Source organism: Eleutherodactylus coqui, chromosome 8, assembly GCF_035609145.1.
Source record: "Eleutherodactylus coqui strain aEleCoq1 chromosome 8, aEleCoq1.hap1, whole genome shotgun sequence".
In the NCBI taxonomy this organism is placed as follows: Eukaryota; Metazoa; Chordata; class Amphibia; order Anura; family Eleutherodactylidae; genus Eleutherodactylus; species Eleutherodactylus coqui.
The window spans coordinates 190,733,249-190,753,150 of NC_089844.1; the positions used below are offsets into that span (position 1 = coordinate 190,733,249).

At 42.8% G+C, this 19,902-nt stretch overlaps 1 protein-coding gene across 1 annotated transcript in view; it reads left to right on the forward strand.

The window, feature by feature from the left end:
* The window catches only part of DNAH7 (dynein axonemal heavy chain 7), a 499,785-nt gene that overhangs the window by 123,175 nt on the left and 356,708 nt on the right, over positions 1-19,902 (forward strand). The window contains exons 13-15 of the mRNA XM_066577151.1: positions 808-935; positions 4,669-4,747; positions 14,866-15,090. Coding sequence (XP_066433248.1) covers positions 808-935; positions 4,669-4,747; positions 14,866-15,090 — 432 coding nt within the window. The remainder of the gene's footprint in view (positions 1-807; positions 936-4,668; positions 4,748-14,865; positions 15,091-19,902) is intronic.

Below are 19,902 nucleotides of genomic sequence, written 5' to 3' on the forward strand. Positions count from 1 at the left end.
ATAACGGGGGGGAGGGGGGGAGAACCCTAAGTGAAATGTGAGTGTCATTGGTGAGTTTCTATTGTTAGTTGATCGTACATCTTCTGTAGGGGGTTAAAGGGGTTCTACCAAGACTATTAGCTATTCTCTTGCTGATTGGTGAGAGTCTCATTGCTAAGGGTCCTGTGTCCACCTGTCTGCACTGTGGGCTTACAGCAACCGTCGCAGTGAGAAGGAGACTGAATGGAGCGGCGGTCGCACATGCATGGTTCTGCTTCAGCGGTTCTCTGTCGGAGATGGCGGAGTGCTTGTACTCATCTATTCCCGTCAGCCCCATTGAAATGAATAGAGCAGCGCGGTGAAAGTGTGACCGCTGTTACATTCAGTCTCCGTGTCACTATGGTGTGGGACACGGGAGCCCCGTTCTCAGGATCTGAGGGCTTCTCAGCGGTGAGATCCCCACTGATCAGACGTTTATCGTTTATCCTGTGGATTGGTAATAAAAGTCAATTATTACACTTCTGACGTGTAACGGAGTTTCCCTTGTGAACACACTGGGCACAGACCTCTACATTAGTAACCATGTGGAGGGAAGCCACAGTCTTGTATCCAGACCACCCTCCGTGGGGTCCCTAGTGGTCGCTTGGGGTGCACGAATGACACTGACCTGCGATTACAATATTGGTGATTTATTCACAAACCAGTGTGTAGTCCTTCGTGTAACCTGTCTATAACAACGTGTGAAGGTATACAGTATATTTAAGAAGGCATTAGTGATAGGTGCGCACTTTGTATAAGCTTGTACCTCATACTTTAATGCTTTGTTAGATCATCCGTTTAGGAATGTTTGAGATGCACTGTGATGAACTCATGGGAGCACTGGCCAAACGGACGGAGTCAATTTGTGGAAAACTAATAGGAAAAATGTTTAAGGAACACCAGGATAACAACAGGAGGTGAGTTGTGGACTGCAGTGATTTACTAATACCGTCTAATGCCCCATTTACCCCGGACAACTGTCGTCTAAACCATCTGACCGAGGGGATGACGTCATAGCCAGTTGTCCGCTCTCGGGAAGAACGGTTAGACAGGCAGATCATCGCTAGGATTCACTCACTTGGCCGACCTCCTTGCTAGAAGTAAGTGAACCAGTAATGATTTTTATGCTGGTTGAAACTGAGCTACAAACCAACAGTTAGCGGACAGTGCAGAATGCGTAATGATTACCGTGCATTCTCATTCATTTGAACGCCTTTTGCGTGATAATCATCTCATATAAATGGTCATTTAGTTCATGACAAACATCGCACAATTTCTTGGCACAATTTTTGGCACACGGTGTCACATTTAGGCCCTTTTCTACAGAGGAACATCCCTTTATCGGACACACCACAAAAGAGCACAAAAGTGTCTAAACACATAAAACCCCAGTTCCAAAAAAGTTGGGCCACTGTAAAATGTAAAGAACAAAGAATGTAATGATTTAGAGACCTCATCCAACCATATTTTATGCCCAGTTGAACATAGAACATTTCAGAAGGGGAAGGGAGACATTTTTCCATTTCATTTTTAAAACATTACCGAATTCAGAAATTGATGGCAGCAACACATCTCAAAAAAGTTGGGTGGGTCATGTCCACCATTGTGTAGCATCGGCTCTTTTGGTAAGTGAGGAGACCAACTGCTGGAGTTTTGGGAGAGGAATGCTGCCCCATTCTTGTCTGATGTTGGATTCTGGCTGCTCCGCAGTCCTCGGTCCCGAAAAGAATGTCAAATTGTGATTCATCCGATCATAGAACAGTTTTCATTTTGCCTCAGTCCATTTTAAATGAGCTTTGGCCCAGAGAAGACGCCGGCGTTTCTGGATTGTGTTGATATATGGCTTCTTCTTTGCATGATATAGCTTCAACTTGCATTTATAGATTGCACAGTGACCTATGTTCACAAGCAAGGATTTCTGGAAGGATCCCTGAGCCCAAGCAGTGATTTGTAGTACAGAATCATGCCTGGTTTTATAAAGTGCCACTTTATTAAATCTATGAGGGCCCATAAATCATCTAATATTGACTGCCAGCCTCGTCTCTTGAGCACATGAATTTCTCCAGATTCTCTGAATGTCTTGATGATATTATGTACTGTGGATGATGGGATATTCAAAGTCTTTACAATTTTACCTTGAGGAATATTTTCCTGAAATAGTTGAACACAGTTTTTCCCCGATTTGGTGAACCTCGGACCATCGTTGCCTCTGAGAGACTCTGCCTCTCTAATGTGCTCTTATACACATCAATGCGACTTAGTAGACAATTGACTCTCCAGCTGGTTGTCATTAGTACCATTTTACTTTTCCAGCCTTTTGTTAGTCCTGACTAGGGATGAGCGAGTATACTCGCTAAGGCACTACTCGCTCGAGTAATGTGCCTTAGCCAAGTATCTCCCCGCTCGTCCCGAAAGACTCGGATGCCGCCGTGGGGCGGGTAGCTGCGGGGGAGAGCAGGGAGGAGCGGAGGGGAGATCTCTCTCTCCCGCCCGCTCTGCCCCGCTCCCCGCCGCAACTCACCTGTCAGCTGTGGCGGCCCCCGAATCTTTAGGGACGAGCAGGGAGATACTCGCTAAAGCACATTACTCGGACGAGTAGTGCCTTAGCGAGTATACTCGCTCATCCCTAGTCCTGACACAACTTTTGTGAGACGTGTTGCCGCCATCAGTTTCTAAATGAGTTATTTTGTTTTAATCAAATGGAAACATGCCCCCTCCGATCCGTGTTCTGTTATATTGTGAATAAAATATGCTTCGATGAGATTTCCAAATCATTGCATCCTTCTTTTCTTACATTAGTTTACATTTTACACAGCGTCCTAACATTTTTGGAATTGCAGTTGTAGTAAATGTGGCGCAAATCATGTTCAACGGTTTTCTGGCGCAACTTGCAATGGAAAGCTGTGGAATAGTAAATAAGCCCCAAGATGAACATTCTTGAGCTTCATCTCTTGTTCAGAGATTTGCTAAATTATTCTAGTTCTGAGAGCAGATTTATACAATTTCGTAGAGTTAAGCTGAATATTGTTCATCCTGTAGGCGTCTGTTGAAGTTCCTGCAGCATTACCTGTGATCTCCCAAGAACAAGATCTCATATATTTATAGGATATTTAATTTTCCACTGAAGTATGTGAATGTACTATGGAGGCCGTGGATGTATCCAAGAAAGAAGATAGTTGGGAAGGAGCTCAAATCGTCGTCTCTCTAGTCCTTGTATTTCTATGCATATCTTTTTAGAGCTCCCAGTATTAACATCATCATATGTGAAGTGCATGTAGAGGGTGGGGAGCAGGACGTTGGCCAGGAACCGCTACAGCCAATAGCTACAGAGTCTTGAGAGATGTCAGAGAAGCGGGCATCATTATGGCAACTCCCCCTGTATAGCCGAGTAACCCGCAGCAATATATGTTATCTGCATGTGGTATTAAGGAACAATAGTGTACGGAGCACCTTGGGAACTTACATTTGGTTGACACAAACAAACAAAACTGATCGGCTCTGTGTATCAAATGACCCTAGTAGGTCCATTGTAATAATTCTGAAAATATACTTAAACTTTCACTTTAAATTTAAAGCATACCTGATTTTTCAACAAGTTTTCTAAAATCCCTCAGGTTCCCCTTACACTCTGATTCACTACTGTTTGCACCCTCTTTCATGTCTGTAAGTTCTGATATTTAGGTCGTCTTCATTTTTCTGCTGTTTATAATCCACTTTTAGGGAGGTAGTGCGTAGCAAGCCTAACATTCTGCCAGTAGTTCACTGCGCTGCCCTTCATTTGCATTTCCTTGTCTTTACTTTCCATGTTGCATTGCTGTTTGTGGTCCAATCAGTAGGAATGCAGTATCTGAATGCCCGCCCCTCTGTTCTCCCAGGGCAATTCAGGCATTCCTAGCCATTTTGGTCAAATGGTTAGTAAACCCACTAAAATGCATGTGTAATGTGTGCACACACTGTAACATTAGGAGGAGCAGAAACTGGAGATCGTTATCACAGTGCCTGCAGATTTGTCAGCCTGCAGCTTCAGAGTGCACAGGACCTACCTGTGAAGATAGTCCCTCACCCTGTTGCTAAGGAAACATCCATGTGTCATTGTTTCTACAGAAGCTCTGTACTTAACAACACAGAGTGGATTGCAGAGAAGTTGGAAGGGATGCCCTCTAGTGCAAGTCACTTTAAACATGATTGACAGTGATAAAGCAACAAAATGTTTAGTGCAAGTTAATGAGCAGAAGTTGTCTGGAACTTCACTGCCCCTTTAAGGCTATTTTCACACATCGTGGTATAGAGAAAATCCACTATACACAGATGCACTCCAAATAGCATGTGGATTTTCTCCTGAGAAGTGATTTACCTGACCTAGGCCTCTTCCTAGCACCATTTTGTGCCTCCTGGGTCTCTCAGCATTGTCCTGATGCAATACTGTAAGATGTCGCAGTATAATACTGCATGGCATCGAAGTACCAGAGTGTCAGAGAGGACACCAACCGGATTCGGACAGCTCTGAGAGAAGTGAGGCCCAGAGGATTGCACTCCAATAACTAATATTAGTGATATGTACAGATAACATGCATTATGTTGAGCTGTTACATAGCTTTATGAGATTGTTTTCCCCCAACATCTAAGTAAACCATATAATCTATTTTTCAGGCTGTGTGATGAATTTGAAAAGATTGCAGAGAAGGCTCTCAGCACTCCTCCGAATACACAAGAACTCATGGAATTAAAGGTATCTGTACCTATACTTTTCTTTCAAGAACGCAAACCTGAAAGTGCCATTAAAACGCAATGAGACCTGCAGTATCTTTTTACAAAATAGACCCGTTATATCCATATTGGCTCTAAAAATATAGGAAATAAAACAGAAGTCCTGACGCCTCAGAAATGAGGAATTACGAACAAAGTCACAGTTTCTTAGATTTTTCTTCACACATGAAAACATGAGGCTCCACCGGATGGACTGATATCCTCAGATAGGTTCTCCATAACTGATGACCAACCATTGCGCTATAGATAGAATGCAGCATGTGACTCTTGGTGATCATTAACTGAGAACTAAAAGCTATAGAAACATTTTTGCATGGCAATCAATACACACATATCTTACTAAGTCCTTGCAGAAAAAAAATGATACACTTATCTGTTTGCTGCATTGCGTTTTCCTTCTCATGTATTCAGAAAGCCTCATACTTGGACTGCAAGTTGGTTCCTGGTTCCCACTCAATGCTATACAGCTGTATCTCTGTATATCTCATTCTCTCTCTCAGTAACTGCTGGTCTGTTCCCCCTCACTGCTAATAAATGCAGAAAACTCACTAGGAGTGAGTAGTAGCTTTCCCCGCTCTCTGTCCTCCTGATCTCCTCCACCATCCCACTGCACTGACATACAGCCCTCTAATAGCTCAGTGGTAAGGCAGTGTATGCAGGCTCACAACAGGGAATAGGCTAGGGGAGGAGCTGTTTGCTAAGATTTCAGTCCTTCAGCTTGCAGCGCCTTGGAAAATAATCCAAGCATAGAAAGCAATCAGAATTTTTTAATGAAAAACAATTACAGAAAGTCTTTATTTCCAAAAACACATTGATTAAAAAAAAATAAATTACAAAACGTTTTATAGCCTTTAAACTCGAGAGTGACAACAAATATGGCGCTGGATTCTGTTCTGTTGTCTCTTCTGCAACAGAATGGAAACCATGGCAATTTCTTAGTTAAAAAAAAAAAAAATCATAAAAAATCTATTATTAATTAAATTTGACGCGCTAAGGCCTCCCTCACACAGCATTTGCAGAAACTGCGTTTTTTAATGCTGCGTGTACTGCGGTTTCAGAAGCATTGTCATGCGTTTCTGACAACGTTTTGGCTGCGCTTTCAGCGCTGCACAATAAATGACTGTGATTGGCTGAGCCGGCGCTCAAGAACCAATCGGAGCAATCTCTTGCTGGAGGCGGGTTTTTCAATCCCCGTTACCAGCAATAGATGCTCTGTTGGTGCTGTCAAGTGCTTGGGAGGCTTGTGGGAGCAGGGCATTTAGTGCTGCCAAAAATGTGGTACTGAGTTGTGCCTTGTTTTTAGCAGCGCTGAAAATGCTGCCCATTCATTTCAATGGGCAACGTACAGTGTTTAAAACCGCTGAAACGCCGCAAAATAGAACATGCACCGCTCGAAAATCGCTGAAAGCGCAGCGCTAAACGCAGTAAAAAGCACCCGTGTGAGGGGGGCCTAAAGGTGCATTCACATGGGCGAGTGCGGTATCACTCTTGCAAACCAGTAGTTTTTCATGTGAGTGTGATGTCCTGCAGCACACGCAATCTTCACGTGTTTCTCATGTGATAATTACATGTTGTTCCAATAGGAAACATAAAAAATGTCATTGCACTCACACGCAAAGCGCATCTACGAGTGAGCGCGGTGCCGTTCTTTTTCTATCATAGGGAAGAATGGGCGATTCGTCAACAGAATAGGACCCGGTGCGACCTTTCTATCTAACAGCATCTCTCATCGCACAGAATTTGCACGTGAAAATCGCCCATGTGATAGTCCCTGACTTCAGCTTTACTTACAAGTCACTATTTGAAAGCTTTTGTTCAGAAACGTCTACTCTGCCAATCCAAGGGCTGTCTAAAGGCCCATTTATACAGAGCGATGATCGCTCAAAAATCGCTCAAAAGCGATCGATTGTGCGCTCATCTTTGCATCTAAACGCGCAGCCATCGTGCACTTTTCGTGCACTGCTAGCTGATCGTTAAATTCAGGCCAACCTAAAAATCGTCGTTCAGCCTTATCAGCAGTTCTCCACGAGTAGTGGTGATAGCATTGCTTCCCATCAGAGAACAAAGGAGCTGAATGCAGATAAGAGCAGCACTTCTTTTGCACACTAAATTCCTATTAAGTAGCTACTTAATAGTTTATGCAAAATGATCGCTCAAAGCTGTCACTCATACTGTCGTTTGAGCAATCCTCACTCTGTTTAAATGGGCCTTTACAGCCTGCTAGTGGAGTCGGGTCCAGAGCAGTGATCTTCTCCAGCTACCATGACAAGTGCTTCTGCAATAGCAGGAAGACCATCTTGTGTGATCTCTGAATTAGCAGGAAAGATAAAAGTTAAGCTTTAGGCTGCCTGTCCGTGGGCGTTTTTGCATTACGTTCCCCGCAGCGATATTCTGGCCGCGGGGAACGCAATGCACGCTTTAGATAGTGTTGCTATGCAAAGCGCAACCCCCAGTCCACGAGCGGACGGCAAATCACAGCATGCTGCAAATTTCCATGATTCTCCGCGGTGAGTCCGCAGAGATCTGTCAGGTGACTCCTGCTCCCCTGCGGCGACACCCGTGGACAGGCAGCCTTAGGTGGTGGAGTTTGTATCGGCTCTTGGCAAATACTGGATTTTCAGCTCTTACCTGTAGGGTACTTGGTATGCAGTGACAAACTAAACATTGTCCACAGCTGTCAGCTAGCCAAGCAGGCCTAAAGGGGTTATCTGGTTAAAAAGTAATGGCTGAAACAAAAAAAAAGACAAACAAACACAATGGTCAGCAAGATTGCAGCTCCCATGGTGCCACACTACTCTGTAGCCAGCAGTGGCCTTAGCAGTCACATGACATGCTCATGACAACATCGCTGTCACGTAGCAGGGTGAGGGAGAGGAGGAAAGGCTCTTAGATTGTGGAGTGCCTGGTACCCAACTTTCCAGACTCCTGAAAAGTGACCAAGAGCCACAGCCACAACCTTACAGCAATCCACTTGGCCCTGCACTGTAAAACAATTTGTCCCTCACTGGACAAGAGGAGAGAGGGGAAGGGACGATACCTATCGATCCTGCCTCTGGTCCTCAAACACTCTGCAGTATTGCAAGCTGGCAGTTGTTAGAATACAGGCTGATTTGTACCCAGCTTTCCCAGGGTTCTGCACGCATGCGAAGCGTAAGCTCAAATCATCCACCTGATCCCTTCTAACGCACTCCAGAGCTCTACAGTATGCATACAGCTGCCACCACCAATTTCGTTACGGTAAATTGGAACCCGATTTATGAATACAATCTTCAGAGAATCTGGTTTCCTGTTAACACGGACGAGGTGCACTGATTAATTTAATGTTTAATTCTCAAAGAAAAGAGCAGTGCTTATTTACAGAAAAATACAGACAGTAAAATAACAGGGATTAAAGCAAGAGTGTTACCATTCTGTGGCGTGGAGTCGCGCCAGAACTGCGGACCAGACCTCACGTATACTGACCTCCAAGTGACCTCCGTCCGTGTGCAATTTTTAAGCTCTCGCTGGAGTGACTCCCATTTAGTTCCTTCCAGCCCCCGTGTGGGATGGCTTATCTGGTGGCACATAATTCCCTGAAATACATATTTCCCTTATAGCTCCGTGGTGTGACCCACCATGAAAATATGACAACAATCTTTTCTGTTGTGATTTCACGTGTGTTTTGAGCCCACACATGAGTAGTTTTGGACGCATCTGGTCCAAGATACGCAATTCTCGGTTCCTGAGCGTCGTGCAAATATGGGAGTCCCTGCATCTTATTTGCGGGGATGCCACGTTCCACAAAGTATCCTCGCCAGCGGGCTGTGACATACAGATCTTTCATAGTTTTTAAATTACATTTTTCTTTATCTTAAGGGCGCGTTCTTTTGTTAACTTTGCCTCCAGACGTTATCAGGTCAGTTATGACCATTTGGACCAGTAAGGGAGGGAAAGAGCTACTGGGGGGTGAAGCCTGTTTCCTCTCCTTATCTCCTAATATAAACATTTGCTGGCTCTGGCTTCAGAGGGGCTGTAGGACATCAGAGACCCCCTGGAGGGATGTGACAGGCTCTTTGAAGCCTGCTGCTCAAAGCTTCCTACAGCACTCAGCTTTCCTATATGCGGAAAGGCATCTAACCCTTCTTTCTACAAACCAGAGGTGAAATAAAAATTATGTGATGTCCGCGCTCCTGCTGTAGACTATATCAGGGGAGATGTGTTCCCACAAAATCTCTCAGATCAATTCCCAAAGAGACGTTTATTTTGCTTACGGCAATAAAAGACATTGACATAAAGTCAAAAACAACTTTAAATAGATGCAACGCATTTCGGCGTACTGTAAGACACCCTCCTCAAGTATAGTATATCCCTCACTTGATACTCTTTAAATAGAAGTATTCACCTGTAGGAGTCCGATGATCCAGGCACATCATACAAGATGCTGGTCGATTCTATACTGACGTCATCCATAAGCATCAGGTGGCCACAGTTACTCAGCCAACAAACCGAACTGCGCATGTGTACACCAGAAGCGTACGTATTCGGCGTAGGTATAGTGCAGCGCATGCACCTTGGATTCACTTTCCTCCGCAGGCAAGGCTCTTTTTGCATTGTAATACAAAACCATCAATCCTTTTTCTTTCTACAACCTATCGTTAAATATATATATACTAGCTTACCCGTCGCGCATTGCTGCGAAGACAGACAGACATACATTTGTTTTTATATATCTAGATAACAACCAATCACAGCGCAGCTTTCATGTTACCTCAGCAGTATAATATATAACAACCAATCACAGCGCAGCTTTCATGTTACCTCAGTGGTATAATATTTAACAACCAATCACAGCGCAGCTTTCATGTTACCTCAGCAGTATAATATATAACAACCAATCACAGCGCAGCTTTCATGTTACCTCAGCAGTAAGAGAAATAACAACCAATCACAGCACAACTTTTATTCTGCATCAGTAATATAAAAAATAGCAACCAATCACAGCGCAGCATTCATTTTACCTCAGTGGTATAATATGTAGCAACCAATCACAGCACAGCTTTCATGTAACCTCAGTAGTATAAGATGTATCAACCAATCACAGCACAACTTTCATGTTGCCTCAGCAGTATAATATATAGCAACCAATCACAGCACAGCTTTCATGTTACCTCAGCAATATAAGAAATAGCAACCAATCACAGCACAGCTTTCATTTTACCTCAGCATTTTCAATATCCAGCAATTGTCTTGCGAAACGTTCGGCGGATGCATCATTTTGTAGTTGAACACTCATCCCGTTGCTCGTAATGCCTTTTGCTTTTGGCTTGAGATGGAAATGAAATGATCTTTGTCTAGGGGGCATAACTGTCGACGATGCTCGCACGCGCGCCACCTATCGTAGTATAGTTGTACTATGCCAGTAATCTTCCCAGGAGTGTACTCAACAACTTCCCAAAGTTTTATGGCGATTGGATGAATGGTGTAGTAATGCATAAAAGACAGACAGACAAACATACATTCATTTTTATATATATATAGATGACATCAGGAAGTGAGAGAATTAGATTCCGTACGTAAAATTTGGATGCTAATTCTTTGGCGCTTAGCATTAAATAATCGAGTTGGGACCCATTAGCTTTTCCTATTTATGACATAATCAATGCTCTTGCCAAATTTCATGTTTCTATGACATTGGGAAGTGAGAGAATTAGATTCCATGCATAAAATTTGGACGCTAATTCTTTTGCACTTAGAATTGAATTATCGAGTTGGGACCAATTAGCTTTTCCTATGTATGACATAATCAATGCTCTTGTGAAATTTCAAGTTTCTATGACATTGGAAAGTGAGAGAATTACATTCCGTACGTAAAATTTGGATGCTAATTCTTTTGCGCTTAGAATTGAATAATCGAGTTGGGACCTATTAACTTTTCCTATTTATGACATAATCAATGCTCATGCCAAATTACATGGGGAAGTGAGAGAATTAGATGCCATACGTAAAATTTGGACGCTAATTCTTTGGCGCTTAGAATTAAATAATCGAGTTGGGATCCATTAGCTTTTCCTATTTATGATATAATCAATGCTCTTGCCAAATTTCAAGTTTCTATGACATCGGGAAGTGAGAGAATTAGATTCCGTACGTAAAATTTGGACGCTAATTCTTTTGCGCTTAGAATTGAATAATCGAGTTGGGACCCATTAACTTTTTCTATTTATGACATAATCAATGCTCGTGCCTAATCTCATGTTTCTACGACACCGGGAAGTGAGAGAATTAGTGGCAATGATGGAAATCGAACGATCTACGTGGGGGGGCGTAACTGTCGACGACGCTCGCACGCCTGCCATTTATCATAGTATAGATGTTCTATGCCAGTAATCTTCCCAGGAGTGTACTCAACAACTTCCCAAAGTTTCATGGCGATCGGATGAATGGTGTAGTAGCGCGTAAAGGACAAACAGACAGACAATCAATTTTAAATATATATAGAGAGAGAGAGATAAAACACATATATAAAACATTCTAGCATGTGTGTTATTTTACCCTATTACTTGGATAATCTAGATTTGAAGCACAATTGATTACCTTCTATTTGACACCTACATTTATAACAAAATACATCGTAGATGGAGTTAGAAAGGCATAAAAATAACTCCTATAATAAATATCAACATAGTTATTACAAAAAATACTTATAAATATGAAATTCATTAAAATCTTGCATATTGAATATGAATTTTTTTTTTTTAAACATATAATAGCATGTAGCGGGTATTTTATTGCTAATATCGGACATATATTGTAAATGCTGCAACTAAACCTTTTCCAAAACCTCGTTCAGGCCATGAGGTGAAAAAGTGTTCATGCGGAAGATATAAGTATTTTCTGTACAACGATAGGTTGTACAAAGAAAAAGGATTGCTGGTTCTGTATTACAATGCAAAAAGAGCCTCGCCTGCGGAGGAAAGTGAATCCAAGGAGCATGCGCTGCACTACCTAGGCCGAATACGTACACTTCTGGATCATCGGTGCAGGCGGGATGTCCCCTTTCACATTAGGGGCCCCGCTATGCACCAGGTGAGTCCATTTTAATATTGGCTGTTGGGTGGCGCGGATCATTACTTTATGACCCTTCTTTCTGTAAACTATACAAAATGACTGACAGACTACAACCTCCACAACACAATACATATCTATCAATCTCATATCTTTATCTATCACTCTGGTATCTATCTACATATCTAATATATATCTAGTAGGGGGAAAGGATGTCAGCTCAGCTTTCCTAGTGTCCTGAACGTCAGCTGATTGATACTGGACAGTTGGGGGGGCACTTTATGTAGCTGTTTATACTGCAATCGCTGCTACCACTGAGCCATGATGTCAGTAGAGTGACTGGCTGCTGTGGTCACACAGTATCTCTAGGACAGGCAGTGGTTAAGTAGTGTTTTCTAGCCTATTTGCACTCTTTTTAAGTTTTTGTTTTCTTTAAACTTGATAACTCTTGTAACAAGGTGTCATTTTCAACCCACTACAAACATGGCAACTAGAATAGAAACATGGCAACTAGAATCTGATAATCTGGTATTGGCGTTTTGTACTAGTTTATATGGACCTGGTCCAGCCTGCGTGTTTCCCAGGTACTAATAGTATCGTCCGCGCTCTGATACCCCCATGACTCACGGTATCATTACTATAACAACAAATTTATAGGGTATTTTTTTCTGTACTACTTTAAAAAAAATAAAATATCTTCGGGAAAAAAAAAAACACAATTATTTTCTGCCGCCACAACGTTTTTATTTTTTTATCGACCTCGCTGTGCGCAGCTTGTTCCTTGCAGAGTGTCCGGCAGTTTCTATTGGTACAATTCTGGAGTACATATGACTTTTGGATTCCTTTTTGTTAAATTTGTTTCTTGCAGGCAGGGTAACTAAAAAAGTGCATTTCTGGTGTTGTGTGTTTTTTTTCTAACAATGTTCACTGTGCGGGGTAAATAATGCGCTACTTTGATAGATCGTACTTTTGTGGATGCAGCGATACCAAATATGTTCTTTTTTTTTTTTTAGAACGTTTTATAATAAATATGACAAAAGGCTTTTTTAAAAAAATAATTAATAGAGATGAGCGAGCACCAAAATGCTCGGGTGCTCGTTACTCGAGTCGAACTTTCAGTGATGCTCGAGAGTTCGTTTCGAGTAACGAACCCCATTGAAGTCAATGGGCGACTCGAGCATTTTTGTATATGACAGGTGCTCCGCTAAGGTTTTCATTTGTGAAAATCTTAGCAAATCACCAAAGTCATGTAAAAAACACAGAAATGGATAGGGTAGGCGAGGAGCAACATGCAGGGCTGCATTTCGGGCTCCGAGGTCTCACTATTAAGCCACAATAGTGGCAAGAGTGAGACACCCCCCCCCCCCGCACTGTCAGCATAACGATTGTTCTCCTCTGCCACAGCTGTAACAGCTGTGGCAGAGCAGAACGATGTTAGCCCATTGAATTCAATGGAGCCGGCAATACAGCCGGCTCCATTGAAAGCAATGGGCTGCCGGCGAGCGCGGGATGAATTTTCGGGAAGGGCTTAAAAATATAAGCCCTTACCTGAAATCATCCTAAAATGTGTAAAAAGTAAAAAAAAAATATATACTCACCTTGTCCCGGCAGAACAATGTTAGCCCATTGAATTCAATGGAGCCGGCAATACAGCCGGCTCCATTGAAAGCAATGGGCTGCCGGCGATCGCACAATGAATTTTCGGGAAGGGCTTAAATATATAAGCCCTTCCCTGCAATTCATCCAGAAATCTGTGAAAATAAAAAAAATATATATACTCACCTGGTCCCGGCAGACGGAGTTCAGCTGCAGCCAGCTGGCAGTTCTCCTGAACTGCTCTCTGTAGTATTCAGCAGCCGGGGATTTAAAATCCCCGCCTGCTGAATGTGCTGCCTCTAATTGGCTCAGCGCAGGGGCAGCTCTCAGCTGAATGACAGCTGAGCTGAGCCAATCAGTGGCAGCACTCACTCACCCATTCATGAATTCATGAATGGGTGTGAGTGAGAGCTGCCTCTGATTGGTCAGGCTGTGACCAATCAGAGGCAGCTCATTCAGCAGGCGGGGATTTTAAATCCCCGGCTGCTGAATACTACAGAGAGCAGTTCAGGAGAACTGCCGGCCAGACGCGGCTGAACTCCGTCTGCCAGGACCAGGTGAGTGTATATATATATATTTTTTTTTTTTACACATTTCTGGATGAATTGCAGGGAAGGGCTTATATATTTAAGCCCTTCCCAAAAATTCATTGTGCGATCGCCGGCAGCCCATTGCTTTCAATGGAGCCGGCTGTATTGCCGGCTCCATTGAATTCAATGGGCTAACATCGTTCTGCTGGGACAAGGAGAGTATATATTTTTTTTTATTTTTACACATTTTAGGATGATTTTCAGGTAAGGGCTTATATTTTTAAGCCCTTCCTGAAAATTCATCCCGCGCTCGCCGGCAGCCCATTGCTTTCAATGGAGCTGGCTGTATTGCCGGCTCCATTGAATTCAATGGTCAGTGCTCGTTTAATCGAGACGAGCACCGCGCGGTGCTCGTCTCGAGTAACGAGCATCTCGAGCACCCTAATACTCGAACGAGTATCAAGCTCGGACGAGTATGCTCGCTCATCTCAAATAATTAACAAAACTTTTTAAAACTGATTTTTTTTCATTTTTTTTTAGTCCCCACACTAAAGATGTTGTTTGGTCGCTCCCGTAGGCATGAAAGTATCCTTATTTCAATCTTATCGATCAGCTATGCAGCAGCTACATTACAACTGCCCCAACAACAAACTAGCTGGAGGTTTCCTGCTGATTGTAGCAATACCTTTATTATTTCTTGGAACTGTGGTGGTGAGAATATACTATACTGATTCGTCATCAGTGACCATGGTTCAACTCTCTAGAGCAGCATTTTCCTCTTAAGTGTTTCGGCTAACCAAGAGTTGTCTGCCTCCTCCAAGTGTCGGCCCCTGTAGGCTTCTTAACGAAGAACACTGGTTTTTGGAATTTAGTATAGGCAATGTTAATGGTTTTATTGTTTCTTCTCCAGGAATACATTAAGAAAGTGGAAGATCAGGATATGATGGAGATGGAGACCAAGCTTATAGAAGCCAAAAACCACCTCCTGTTCCTTGTGGATTTTGTTACTTTGTCCCCTGCAGACATTCGCTTGAACAACAGCACCTTCCAGTGGCACGGCCGAATGGGAGAAGTGTTTGAGGAGCACCGGAAGATAATAAGAGAGAAGACTGAGCAGTATCAGGAAGGACTAAAGGTCAGCCGGATATAGGTTTTATTAACATAGTATGCTAGGTGGAAAAAAGACAAATGTCCATACAGTTCAGCCTGTCTCCACCCCTCTCCCAGCCCCACCCCTTGTTGATCCAGAGGAAGGGGAAAAAAGAACTCCAATGAGACAGAAGCCAATTTACCCCATTCTGGGGGAAAATTCCTTCCCAGTTGTCTTTATTGGCAGTCTATTTCATTATTTCACAATATATAGTGGTACTTGAAAGTTTGTGAACCCTTCAGAATTTTTGATATTTATACTATATCAGATTTTCACACAAGTCCTAAAAGTGGATAAAGAGAACTAAATCAATGAGTCAAAACTATTAGACCGGGTCACTTATTTATTGAAGAAAATGATCTAATATCACGTCTGAGTGCAAAAGTATGTGAACCTTTGTTTTCAGCATGTAATGTGACCCTCTAGTAGTTGCTGATTAGTTCTGCACATCAGTTTGGAGGGGTTTTAGCCCGTTCCTCTGTACACAACAGTTCTACTGGATTAAGGTCAAGACTTTGACTTGCTCATTCCAAAACTTTAACTTTTTTCTTTAAGCAACAATTTAATTGAAAGTTTTCCAATATACAAAAGAATAGCAGTATGAAAAATGGTGTTGGTGTATTATTAACCCCTTAATAACACAGCCCCTTGTTTTCCATTTTCGTTTTTTCCTCCCCCCTTTCAAAATAATCATAATTCCTTTATTTATCCATCGACGTCGCTGTATGAGGGCTTGTTGTTTTTTGTGGGGCAAGCTGTATTTTTTCCTGGTGCTATTTAATGTACCATATAATATACTAAAAAAACCTTTAAAAAATTCTAAATTTAAAAAGAAAAAGGGCTGTAAGACTATGTTTTGGGTTTTGGACTTGTAGAGATGTTGTTGGGCCAACCCCCATTGCAGGGAGGGCATAATCTATCCATGGGGTCCAAATACTCTATCATATCTGTTTTCTATTATCAATGTTAGTTTTTAATTGATTACATACCAGTTCATAGAGTGCTTAACCTCAGAGAAGTCCAAGGAAACCTTACGCCAAGATTAGGCGATAGTTTGTTTTGTGGCTTAAAACGAGATTCGTTTTGTGGAGGGTGGGGGTATATTTTCGATCCTCTTATTTAACAGGGCTTCCCATGGACTTTTTCTCAATTTATGATAGGTTATTGAATAAATTAAGGAATATGTCCTAATCCAGAGTCTTTTGACTCGAGGGCAGGGCCACCAATATGTGGAACAAGTCACCTGGGGAGAAGCACCCTTGGAAGCAATCATTGGAGGAGCCAGGAACCGCATGTGCTATTCTAGTAGGAACTAAATGTCAACGCAGTAGAATTTTATATGATGTTTCCAACATTAATGTATTCCGGGCGCCACAGTTGGTCGATCTCCATATCTGGGACCACCCATCCTCCTGTAAGGTATTACCTATATATTGGTCCCATCTAGATACATATTGTAGTTGTGTGCAGTATGAGGTATGCACTAGCCTCGAGTGGATATTTAAGGCAGAATGTTTCGAAGAGGGTTATGATTAATGGGGAGTTTGTATTTCGGAGAAGAGAGGATACAAAATTCTTACGTTGTAGGTAATGAAATATTTCGGAAGGCGGTAGGTCGTATTTTTCCTGAAGGGTGGGGAATATTACCATGCCATTCAATATGAGTAAGTGGTATATTTTGGAAATGCCTTTGTTTGTCCAGATCTTAAAGGAAAGGGGGGGGGGGGTCAAGGCCTGGTGGAAATAGAGGGTTATGCATGAATGGTAAGAGGGGTAAATGAGGGGAGATCATTTTTCCAGAGTATTTAATGGAATCCCAAACTTTAAGGGATTGCTTTATAACGGGGTTAGAGATTGTGGGCCTATAGGTTGGGTGATCAATAAGATTGGATCTACGGTGAACAGATGTATCTCCATAGCTTCCAGGGCAAGCCACAGAGGGCCATTACTTGTGTAGTGGAGGGAGGCTAGCTGGGCTACCTGGGCTGCTTGGTAGTATTTTAATAGGGTCAGGGCCCCCAATCCGCCTTACAATTTCTGTCTAAACAAAGTGGATAGCGACATCCTAGGAATGGAGTTATTCCTGATAAGGGTCACCTGCTGAAGTGTCTTCAGGATATGCCCAGGTATATGTACCAGAAGAGCTCTAAAGAAGTAATGGAGCTACAGGAGAAATGTCATCCTCAGAGAATCCACTCTTCCAATCCATGAGATGTGGTATCGGTCCCGACTTTTAAGAAGTAGTCTGAGTTTGCGAAGAAGTGGGATGCAGTTTTGTGCATATAACGAGGCGTATGAGTTTGTCAAGTTTTCACACACATGTAGTCCTACAACCCATTTATTAATGTAAATGGGAAGTTGGATTGAAGCAGGAAGACCGTGTGTGTGTGTGTGTGTGTGTGTGTGGGGGGGGGGGTAGTGTAAGGTTAAAAGCCTGTGACTTTGTGTTATTAATTGTCAGGCCTGAGAGTGTCCTGAACCTGGACAACTCCACCATAAGGTTGCGGTTGGTAGTGTGGTGAGAGGTGTGGATGATCTAAGCAACTTTGATTCCCTTGATGTCGGGGTTATTCTGAATTTTTATTGCTAGAAGTGGCTCTATGGCTAGGATAAATAGGAAGGGAAACAGTTGGCAAACCCTCCTTTGTTCCCCACCGTATCAGAAATTTCTCAAATCAGAAACCCTTGTAGCGGACAATGGCCGTAGGGGAAGTATATAGAATCCACAACATCTCAGAAATTCAGCAGGGAACTTCCAGTGTTCCAACGCTGAAAACAGGTACGACCAATCTAGTGTGTCGAAGGTCTTGTTAGACGTCTAGCGAGAGCAACATCACAGGGATGCCCCTGGTTTGGCAGATGTGTGTGAGGAGAGTTATTCGACGGATACTGTCTGGGGCCTGGCGGCTGGGGGCAAACCTTACTTAGTCTTTTCCTATCATTAATGGTAGAGCAATGGTTAAACGCGAGGCTAATATTTTAATTGAGAAGCTTTACATCTACGTTAATTAAAGCAATAGGCTGGTATCTCTGTTTATCCAATGGGACTCTCTAAGGCTTTGGAATCATTAAAATCGCTGCCATGACAGACGTTTGTCCCACTTGGTGTCCCTCTCGGATAGCATTGAAGTAGTTTGTAAGATTGGGGAGAGTTTTTTATTATAGGAGGGAGAAAAGCCGCCCGGGTCTGGGCATTTATTAGCCTCAGTGTTTGTATTGTGCCTGTGACCTCTTCTGGGTAAGTTTTGCTGCCAGATACTCCAAAAATGTATCAGAGAGTTTGGGGAGTGTAGTGTCTCAAAAGTATAAATGTAACTGCTCCGGAGATGAATGGTGTGGTTGGGAGTAGAGTTTAGCCAAAACTTGTCTAAACTCTGATACTATTGTTGATGGGTTGGCCATGACTGCGCCGTGTTTAGTACAGAGTTTCAAAAATGGGCTGTGCTAAAGGTGTAGATGGTTTATAGTGTGATATATACAAACACCTGCGGGACCATGGTAGTTTGCACTCAATACTCTCCGTTATGCATACATCTAGTTGTGTCCTTCCTTGAGACAGTACTCTCAGGTTTTCCCACAATGGGTGCTTTTTGGCCTCTTTTTCCAACTGCAGGACTTTTTGTTCTAGTTCTAATTGCTGAGCAAGACGTTCTCTCTTGGGCTTGGCCGATATGTGGATATGGGCTTCGGGGAGCATAACCATATGTGCTTCCCACAGTGAGATGGGAGAGGAAGCTGAAGGACTATATATAGTGAAGCATTCTTCACGTTATTGAGGACAGTATTTCCGGGAGTTCTGTACGCAGCCTTAACATTTTTTGACTCATTTGTTTGATTTGGTTCTCTTTGAGGATTTGTGCGAAAATCCAATATAGTTTTAAGTCAAATATAAGCAGAAATAAGGGAAATTCTAAAGGGTTCACAAACTTTCAATCCCTATTGTATTATAATAGCACCACTAATAAAGCCTGTTGTGCTAAAAAACATGTTGATGATCATTGCTGTGCAGATTTTTCCTGTATGCGTAAAAAAATCAATGACCTGTTGCTCCTTGATGTGGGTTCCCCATGGAGTCTGCTTTGGGTTTTCCATCTGTGGATTAGCCCCACGGAATGAGGGTGATCTGTGTGTGGATCCTCAGCAGATTTTAGTGCAAATTTGTGGCATAAAGCAGCACTTAAAGAGTCTGTCAGCCGCAACATGCTGTCCAATCTGCAAACATGATATTGTAGAGCAGGAGGAGCCGAGCGGACTGATATATAGTTTATGGGGGAAGATTCAGTAGAACTTGCATTATATTCATTTATATCTCTGCACATTCTGAGCTGAACAGTCCGGTGGGCGGAGCTATCAGTGATTGGCAGCTGTCTGTGTATGACTGTACATACAGGGGTAGGTGACAATCACTGATAGCTCCGCCCACTGGACTGTTCAGCTCAAAATGTGCAGAGATATAAATGACTATAATACAAGTTCTACTGAGAATTTCCCCATAAACTATATATCAGTCTGCTCAGCTCATCCTGCTCTGTAACATCATTTCTGCAGCTTGGACAGTGTGCTCAAGGCGACAGACTTCCCCTTAAGCATCCAGAGGGTCTGACTGCTGCCTTAATGATCCAGCAGTATGCTGATACAGCCTGGGGAGTGTATGTAGCAAACCTGTGTGTGTGCAAGTAGCAGAGCTGTATGTGCTGTGTGCATGTGCAATGTATGTGCAGCCGTGCTGTGTATGGGCAAGATCTGAAGTTATGTGCTTGCACCATTATTTGAATGGACACCCTAGGTCCAATAGGA